Source organism: Chrysochloris asiatica, unplaced genomic scaffold (assembly GCF_000296735.1).
Source record: "Chrysochloris asiatica unplaced genomic scaffold, ChrAsi1.0 scaffold00128, whole genome shotgun sequence".
NCBI lineage: Eukaryota > Metazoa > Chordata > Mammalia > Afrosoricida > Chrysochloridae > Chrysochloris > Chrysochloris asiatica.
This window is the reverse complement of record NW_006408646.1, coordinates 3646008-3656109: the sequence shown is the minus strand read 5'-3', so window position 1 is coordinate 3656109 and position 10102 is coordinate 3646008. Positions and strand designations below refer to the sequence as shown.

General features: G+C 54.5%; 1 protein-coding gene across 1 annotated transcript in view; it reads left to right on the top strand.

The window, feature by feature from the left end:
- The first annotated feature begins 482 nt into the window (after positions 1-482).
- The window catches only part of MN1 (meningioma (disrupted in balanced translocation) 1), a 59394-nt gene continuing 49774 nt past the window's right edge, over positions 483-10102 (top strand). Inside the window, exon 1 of the mRNA XM_006869193.1 lies at positions 483-4221. Within this exon, the coding sequence (XP_006869255.1) occupies positions 483-4221 (3739 nt within the window). The remainder of the gene's footprint in view (positions 4222-10102) is intronic.

Genomic DNA, 10102 nt, shown 5'->3' with positions numbered 1-10102 from the left:
TCCCCGACCCCTTAGCAGCTCAGCCAAGGACTCTGGGAGGCAGCGGGCGGCGTCCTGCGGCTTCCCAACCGACCCGTTCGGACTTAAGAAGGTGATTGCTCTGTTTTTCCTCCCCCCTTCCCGCCCCTTTCCCCCGACTTAACTTTTTGTCTTCGCTGGCCCACGGATTCGTCCCCTTCCCGCAAACCCACCCTGGGCCGGGCCAACCGCTGGAAGCATGGGCCCCCCAACACAGCTCTTGCAGGCTCCGCGGCCCCGCAAGATGTGAGAGCGACTTGAGCTGCGCAGAGCCAGAGCTTCGGGAGAGGAGCTGAGAGTCCCCAGACTCCTCACGTCAGGCGAGGTGGCGGTGCGCGCTGCGCCCGGGTGGTGCTGAACGACCAGGAGCGCCCTACCCCGGCCCGAAACGAGTCGTTGGCCGGAGGCGCGCTGGGGAGAGCAGGCTGTCATGCTCTATTGATCACCCCCGCCCCCCACCAAGTATGTTTGGGCTGGACCAGTTCGAGCCCCAGATCAACAGCAGAAACGGTGGCCAGGGCGACAGGAACTTTAACGAGGCTGGACTGACCATGAACGCCCACTTTAAGGCACCGGCTTTTCACGCGGGGGGGCCCCCTGGCCCCGTGGACCCTGCCATGAGCGCTCTGGGTGAGCCCCAGCTTTTGGGCATGAACATGGAGCCGTATGGCTTTCACGCGCGCGGCCACTCTGAGCTACACGCTGGGGGGCTGCAAGCGCAGCCGGTGCACGGCTTCTTTGGTGGCCAGCAGCCGCACCACGGCCACCCCGGCGGACACCACCCCCACCAGCATCACCCCCACTTTGGGGGCAACTTTGGAGGCCCAGACCCGGGTGCCTCATGCCTACACGGGGGGCGCCTGCTAGGATACGGCGGCGCCGGTGGCGGCCTGGGCAGCCAGCCGCCCTTTGCGGAGGGTTACGAGCACATGGCGGAGAGCCAGGGGCCCGAGAGCTTCGGCCCTCAGCGGCCGGGGAACCTCCCGGACTTTCACAGCTCGGGCGCCTCTGGCCACGCCGTGCCTGCCCCGTGTCTGCCGCTGGACCAGAGCCCCAACCGGGCCGCCTCGTTCCACGGCCTGCCCACCTCCAGCAGCTCCGAGTCCCACAGTCTGGAGCCCCGGAGGGTGACGAACCAAGGAGCCGTTGACTCGCTGGAATACAATTATCCGGGTGAGGCGCCCTCGGGACATTTTGACATGTTTTCGCCCTCCGACTCCGAGGCGCAGCTGCCTCATTACGCCGCAGGCCGCCAAGTTCCCGGGGGCGCGTTCCCGGGACCCTCGGCTATGCCTAGAGCCGCGGGTATAGTGGGCTTGTCCAAAATGCATGCCCAGCAACCGCAGCAACAACCGCAGCAACAACCGCAGCAGCAGCAGCAGCAACACGGCATGTTCTTCGAAAGGTTCGGCGGGGCCCGCAAAATGCCTGTGGGCCTAGAGCCGGGAGTGGGTTCCAGGCACCCGTTAATGCAGCCTCCTCAGCAGGCCCCACCGCCCCCGCAGCAGCCGCCCCCGCAGCAGCCACCGCCTCAGCAGCCACAGCAGCCACCGCCGCAGCCACCACCCGGGCTTCTGGTCCGACAAAATTCGTGTCCACCTGCCCTTCCGCGGCCTCAGCAGGGTGAGGCCGGCACACCCAGCGGCGGCCTGCAGGACGGAGGCCCCATGCTGCCCAACCAACACTCGCAGTTCGAGTACCCCATTCACCGGCTGGAGAATCGGAGCATGCATCCTTATTCTGAGTCTGTGTTCAATATGCAGCACCCCCCTGCTCAGCAGGCGCCTAACCAGCGGTTGCAGCATTTCGACGCGCCCCCCTATATGAACGTGGCCAAGAGGCCGCGCTTCGACTTCCCCGGTAGCGCGGGAGTGGACCGATGCGCCTCGTGGAACAGCGGCATGCACAACGGCGCTCTGGACAACCACCTCTCGCCCTCTGCCTACCCAGGCCTGCCCGGCGAATTCACGCCGCCTGTGCCCGACAGCTTCCCCTCGGGGCCGCCTTTGCAGCACCCCGCTCAGGACCACCAGTCCTTGCAGCAGCAGCAGCAGCAGCAACAGCAGCAACAGCGCCAAAACGCGGCCCTCATGATTAAGCAGATGGCGTCGCGGAATCAGCAGCAGCGGCTGCGCCAGCCCAACCTGGCCCAGCTAGGCCACCCCGGGGACGTGGGCCAGGGCGGCCTAGTGCACGGCGGTCCCGTGGGCGGATTGGCACAGCCGAACTTTGAGCGCGAAGGCGGCGGCGCGAGCGCTGGGCGCCTAGGCACCTTTGAGCAGCAGGCGCCGCACTTGGCACAGGAGAGTGCGTGGTTCTCAGGCCCGCACCAACCGCCCGGAGACCTGCTGTCCCGCAGGATGGGCGGCTCGGGCGTGCCAGCTGACTGCGGTCCTCACGACCCGGGCCTGGCGCCGCCCCCTCCGCCTGGCGGCTCAGGGGTGCTCTTCCGGGGCCCTCTGCAGGAACCGCTGAGGATGCCTGGAGAGGGCCACGTGCCGGCGCTGCCCTCCCCGGGCTTGCAGTTCGGGGGCAGCCTGGCCGGCCTGGGCCAGCTTCAGTCGCCTGGGGCTGGGGTGGGCCTTCCTAGTGCGCCCTCCGAGCGCCGGCCTCCGCCACCGGACTTCGCGGCGCCGGCGCTCGGGGGCCAGCCAGGCTTTCCGTTCGGAGCAGCGAGCCGGCAGGCCACGCCGCATAGCGGCCCGGGCGTGAACTCGCCCCCCAGCACGGGCGGGGGCGGCGGTGGCGCGGGAGGCGGCGGCGGTGGGGGCGCTTACCCGCCGCAGCCCGATTTTCAGCCCAGCCAGCGCGCCTCGGCCAGCAAGCTGGGCGCGCTCTCGCTGGGCTCTTTCAACAAGCCCAGTTCCAAGGACAACCTGTTCGGTCAGAGTTGCCTGGCTGCGCTCTCCACGGCCTGCCAGAACATGATCGCCAGCCTCGGGGCCCCCAACCTCAACGTGACCTTCAACAAGAAGAACCCGCCCGAGGGCAAAAGGAAACTGAGCCAAAACGAGACCGACGGCTCGGCGGTGGCCGGCAACCCGGGCTCGGATTATTTTCCGGGAGGGACTGCCCCTGGGGTCCCAGCACCTGGAGGCCCATCGGGGACCAGTTGTAGCGGTTCCAAAGCTACGGGGCCTCCCAACCCGCCCGCCCCGGGGGACGGCACCAGCCTCTCACCCAACTACACCCTGGAATCCACGTCGGGGAACGATGGCAAGCCTGTCCCTGGGGGCGGTGGCCGGGGCCGGGGTCGCAGAAAAAGGGACAGTGGCCATGTGAGCCCGGGGACCTTCTTCGACAAGTACTCGGCGGCACCAGACAGCGGGGGCGCGCCTGGGGTGAGCCCAGGGCAACAGCAGGCCCCAGGCGCAACCATCGGGGTAGGCTCCGCTGGTGAGCCGCGCGGCGCACCGACGCCCCACGAGAAGGCACTCACCTCACCGTCTTGGGGAAAAGGGGCCGACTTGCTTCTGGGGGACCAGCCAGACCTCATGGCATCCCTGGACGGCGGGGCCAAGTCGGACGGCAGCTCCCCTCACGTAGGCGAGTTCGCCTCGGATGAGGTGAGCACAAGCTACGCCAATGAGGACGAGGTGTCGTCCAGCTCCGACAACCCCCCGGCCTTGGCCAAAGCTAGCAGGAGCCCCCTGGTAACCGGCTCGCCCAAACTCCCGCCCCGTGGGGTGGGTGCTGGGGAACACGGACAAAAGGCTCCTCCGCCCCAGCTCGGCCTGGGCATCATGTCTACCTCTACCTCGACCCCTGACAGTTACGGCGGAGGCGGGGGCACTGGCCACCCGAGCACGCCCGGCCTGGAGCAGGTCCGGACACCGACGAGCAGCAGCGGCGCACAGCCACCCGATGAGATCCACCCCCTGGAGATCCTCCAGGCGCAGATCCAGCTGCAGAGGCAGCAGTTCAGCATCTCCGAGGACCAGCCCCTGGGACTCAAGGGCAGCAAGAAGGGCGAGTGCGCCGTCGGGGCCTCGGGCGCGCAGAATGGCGACAGCGAGTTGGGCGGCTGCTGCTCAGAGGCCGTCAAGAGTGCCATGAGCACCATCGACCTGGACTCTCTGATGGCGGAGCACAGCGCCAGCTGGTACATGCCCTCTGACAAGGCCCTGGTGGACGGCGCGGACGACGACAAGACGCTGGCACCCTGGGAGAAGGCCAAACCCCAGAATCCCAACAGCAAAGAAGGTATATGCGCGAACTCTCTTTCTCACCTCACTGGGCACCCGTCCCTCCCCCGCATTGCAGGCCTTAGCTTCTGACTCAGGAGGGGTGAGTCTCCTGGGGTTAGGAGGGCAATGGGGGGGGGGTTCCTTAATTACCAACTCCTTTCCTTTGGTTTAGAGGGGTGTCCTCTTTTCCCTTCCCCAGGTGCTGCCCAGTACCACAGGGCAGTAAGAACTGTAGGGGTGGGGGTGGTTATTTCATAGCTATATACTTCTTTTGCACCTCCCCTCCATTCCCCACACAGCTTTAGCTGAGTAGTACAGAACCGCCCCCCCCCCCCAACATTCAGCTCAGTGCCACTTTTTAGATGCCTGACCCCCTTTCCTGACAGGGATACCTGAGAGTTGTGTTGCCCCTCCCTCTTGCCTAGTCAGCCCTCAGCTTGAGTTCTAGGTTTTTGAACCTCTTTAGAGAAAAAAAAAAAAAGTTACCAGCTAGGTGTCTGTTGGCAGCATCACTCAGAGGTGACGCCTAATTTGACGTTTGTTCCTAATGAATAGCTGTTTTGTCTCTTCTTAACTATTAGAGGTTCATTGAAAACTAGAGACCTGTCGGGCTTGTAGGATGCAACCAGCGTTTTCCCAGTGCATCTCCGTGACATTGAGGGTGTGTGGGGGAGATGGGACTGGGAGGGGTCTGCTTAACAAAGTCCAGACCAGGCAGTCAGGGCATCATTTGTGTACAGGGATGTGGATACATATTCTTAAGACACAAAGGACCCGCGTTTGTCAATATCTCTCTTGGCTTTGGTGACAGATGTCCAGCCCCAGCCCTCATTTGCATTCTAAGCACCCCCTCCCACCTGAAAGGCCTCCAGGCCTGGTGGGAGGTGGTGTGAGTGAGTTAGGAAATGGACCACCATTCCAGTTAAAGTGATAATCTAAAGATATTAGGGACTGCTGTAGATTTGTTTTCATTTAATGGCTGTTTTCAAAATTTTTAATAGTTACTATCTTAAAATTAGGCAAAAATTCCCCCTTCCTGTTTCTTCTAAAACCTAGTTGAATCCTCTCAGCTTCATTGACAACACTCACTAGATGCCCCTGGCTGGTGATTTAACTCTGGCTTTTAAGAAATGCATCCCTTGATTCTTGCCCTCTCTTATAGTTCTCCTCTCCTCTGCCTTCGTTTTCCTAGCCCTCCCCACGTCCCGCCATCTCTTGACCCTGGATTTAAGGTGAGAGTAGGTTTTAGGCGAAGTGATGGGGATGGGGGCGTGGGGTGGCAGGAGGAGGGAGAGGTGGTGTGGGGCAGGATTTCGGTGGCTCAGAACTCAGGGGCTTTCAGGCGCCCCATCCCGGGTAGCATTCCCTGTTCCCGCTTAGGTTTTTAATTCATGAATGCGGGCCCGCTGCTTTTCTCTTTGTTCGCGGTTACTGCCCAGCCTGGGACTCTCGCTCTCATTTGAAGCTGGGTGTTTAGCATGCACAGCAGATATCCAGGCCAGCATCAGCATTCTCCAAGCTTCTCCCAGGCAAGACCATAAATTGGTTAGTTTGGGACCCTCAGCGTCTTCTTTTTTTCCCACCCCCTCCTTTTTAAAATGGACTTGGATACAGCATCTTACTTGCCCAACCACCTTCTCTTTTATTTTTTTGTACACAACATCTCGATACTGCCGATCGATAGCTGGTTAGCACACATCTCAGCCCCTGTCACTTCTTCCAGACTTGGCCTGGCTCCCCCTCCCCCTTCCTTCTTGCCTGCTTCCCACTCTCCCCCACTGCCAAATAATTAAGACTATATTGACCTAAACGAGTAAGAAAAGTTCAAAAAACAAACCAACAAACCCAATTTAGGATATGAATAAAAAAATGCGCTTGCTTGTAAGCGGGTCTTTTGAAGGGCCTTGGTGACTAGGTGGAGAGGTATAGGTATTTAATGGTGAGGTTTATGTTTTTTTAGTATCTCTCCACCCACTTTACCAGTCCAGTTCGCCTTCCTATCCTAAAAATAAATAAATAAAGGGAAGGTAAGACACCGGCTATGAAGGAAGAAATGTCATTAAAGAAATGTTTGCTTTCGTTAGTTTCATTGTCACAGTCAGAGGATCGCAAATAATTTTGGGAACAGATGCTAGCCTCTTTAGGGTTGATTTTCCCTGCAAGCTAAACACACTGGGGAGGCTGCTAGGGACTTCTTCAGGGGAGAGCCCAGGGGCTGGCTACCTTATAAGCATACACAGGGACACCCACTTGACCTCCTTTGTTTTCTCCTCAGTGATGTGGGAAGGACTGTTTCCTAGATAAAGCCCTGAATTGAGGTCATTGGAAGAAGCTGCAGCCCTGTGGCTGCTAGTTAAGGCTTTTTAAGGTATCCGCATCTGATGCCTGCTCCCTCACTGGTAGTAAATAAGGATGATTAAACTTTTCATTATGATAACGCCCAGCAGTTCCATCTGTACATGTTGTAGAAATAGGTACACAGAGCCCTCTTACCGGCCCCTGAGTCCCTTGGCTGAAAATTGGAATCAAGTGTACCCTTTTAAATAGATTTAGAAGATTTTCTTAATGTCAAAGATTCTGGTTTTCCCCAAACAGACGAACCAGGTGCCACTATCTATGGCCTAGTGGTGTCTAGCCTCTTGAAATCTACCTTCTCTAGGTTTTAACCCCAGCAAAACACTTTTTTTTTTTTTCACTTACAACCCTCCCTCCCCCACTTACAGGGACAGCCCGTTTGGGTAATGATATTTTATTTTGTCACGCCGTAAAACATGCCAGTACTAATGTGATTAAATATTAACACCGTTTCTGAAATTCTTCGCTCCAATGACAAAATACTAGTCGGTATTTAACAAAATGATCCGTGCTAGGATTGGAGGAAAGGGATAAAGTCTTTAGAACTGCATGAGGCGTATAGCCACTGGGACGTGCCCGGATTGTCTTATGGGCTTTAGATGTCCTTTGGAGGGGAGGGGACTCCACCAGCAACTTGCATCCTTGTCAAGTCTAGGCATCGATTCCACGATTCAGATTATAGGAGGGGGACTTCAAAAAGTTCATGGAAAAATTGTATTGACTGTTCATTCTATTTTTCCATGAGCTTTTTGAAGCCCTTTCATACGTAACTGGACTTCTTCACATGCCCCACCAAATAACTTTTATGTAATGAAACTTTACATCTGACCAGTAGGCTCTGTTTGCACAAATTTGGGGTGGAGGAAGGATGAGGTTGTGGAAGGGGTCAACAACAATAACAAAAAATCCAGCCTGCATTTTGGGCTGTTCAGGCATCTATTAAATCAGTAAGAATTTAAAAAGACTTTGTCAAATCAGCCACCTAGCTTTGTAAGGGCTATATGCCTATGGAAGAATTGCAGGACAGCGAGAGAAATTCTAAGGATGATGACTGCAGATAACAGATATTAAGTCTAAAAGAGGATGTCCCCCGTATAGTTTTCCAAACTGGAATTAACCTGATTCTGTAATAAGTTTATCTGTGCCAAACTTCCTTTCTAGGAATTGCTCTAGATCTGAAAATCCCGAGCAGTCTAGAAATGCTTTTTGCACACATTAGCATGGGATTAGGTCTCAGTATACGCTCTGCCGGCAATCCTACCCTTTTTGGAAGTCTGATATTTTTACAGTGATTCGGGTGAAATTTTTAGAATTTCATGCTTCTCGAAGTGTTCCAGTTGGAACAGCAGTAAGCCAGGCTGACATACTAGGCAGGCAGGACTTAACATTGTATTTCTTTAGACCTGGAGCTGGCTAGACATGGTGGTGGGGGTGATGGGGTGGTCCTAGTGTGGATTTGTCTTCCTCTTCCTCCTTACGTACACCATGGGGAGAATGTTCCAGGCTCTCTCGCATTTGTTTTGGGGACGGCAAGAATCCTTGCAGTCCTGTTTCCACAGAGAAATCACCCAGCATGGGAGGTTTGCCTGTTTGTGACTTTGGGGCCTCCGGAAGATGTAACCCAAAACTTCGCAGGTGTTAATCTGGGGTCATGTAAACAGATAGGCCCCTTTGTACTGCTAACATTTGGGCCTGCCTGCTCCCTGGCAATCCCAGGACATACAACTACTGTTCTTTGGTGCTTGTTTAATATTTCATGGTGATAATAAACTTGCTTCTTTGCCTGCGTCCCCACATAAAAAAAGCCCCAACCTAGCACACATGTGCAATTATACATTTCTACTAAATATTAATAAAGGACAAGGATGTTTGAAGGGGCTGCAGCTTCGTGATGTTGAACTTGTCATGGTTTCTGCTGCTGGATATTTTGTTTTTTCCTGGCTGTTTTGATTTTCAATAACCACGACCTTCTATATGGTACAATAGATAATTCTCTATTCCTATTATAAGTATGTGCTTTTCTTTAAAATGGAAGAACTTTCTTCGAGGACAAGTTTCTTCAAATATAAACTTACTTAGATGTTTGATAGAGCCCCTTCAGTCGAAGGAAAAAATGGTTGGAATGTACAAGGGTGCTTCAAAAGGTTTCATTCATTTTTTCATGGAAAAACGGAATGAAAAAGGTCATCGAACTTGTCCATGAACTTTCTGAAATGTGTATCCCCCTTACCCCTCCACCACCACCCCCACGTCATACTTCTATTTCATGGTGTTTTTTTTATGAAAAGAGCGTGAGGATGGCAAATCTAATTTCTCTTTCTAGCAATGTAATTCTCTGATTCCTGATACGATTTTGTTTGCTTGACAGAGGTATTTAAATTTCCACCAAGCATCTTTATAGCTACTGAAAATACAGCTTGCCTTGGCCAAAAAGTTAATTCAATACCCTCTGCTGTTACAAAATCTACACCTTTAATAAACAGTCCGAGAGAGTTTAGTGAACTGAGAGGAGGGGAGTGCTCCCCACTGTTCTAGGGCCAACTGAAATGTATGGTCAGGAGATCACAGGCTCTTCTAAACTCCCTCTGTACTGGGAAATTGAATAAAAATCACTTGTGAGCAGTTTCTCTCCATTCCCGTGACAATAATACAGGATACCTTGTTCTTTGCCAAAAGCATTTAGGGAGATACATATACCTACAAGGAATACTGTATTTACTTCTGTTTGGTTAATTTCAGAAATCAAAAGGCAACAGCTTTATGGAATACGATCAAATGTCAGGGGAGTGTATGAGGGCAGACAGGCCGTCCAAGTGCATCCCAGCAGAAAAATATGGAACCCAGAGGGGACCTGGGTTTATTGGGGCCCCTGTAACCAGTGGGTGTACCCTGTGTCTTTTCCTTGCTTCTCCTCTTGCTTGTTCCTCCTAAGTCTTCTGTGTGGAGAGGCCTCAAATTGCCCAACTGTATCATTTTGACTCAAGTCAGGCTTGTGCCTTGCGAAGGATGTGTTTGTTTGAGGATGGCATCTATTTTTAGGTGCGTCTCGGGTGGACAGATTTTGAGTGTGGGATTTGATTGCTCGTGGCGGAGATGTTGATATATACAGGAGCGCGTGATTCAGAAGAGAGCCATTTGGGGGACATTAGGGAAGTTTCCTCGCCTTTTCACATAGCCTGCAGCAAAACTGAAGTAGTCTGGGGCTGCAAGAGCATGGTGGGATGGGGTATTGCGTGAAATTCAGTGTGTGATGCAGCTCCCTCTCTCCACTCTGACACATGCACATAAGATATGCACGGACCAAAGTATTCCTACCAAATAATCCTGTAACTCCTCTGGTTTACCTTTCATCTGCTCTCTGTAGGTGAGTGGGGAAGGAGCTAAACTTTCAGTCTCAATGGCCTTAGCTGACAAGTTCTGATGCGGTAAAGGCTGAAGGGAGCTCGAAACTCCTAAAAATAGAGGAAGGATTTTGAAGATCCTAATTATGGGCCTCCTGGGCAGAGGGCAACTTTGATTCGGAGTATTTCAGTAGCAGACAT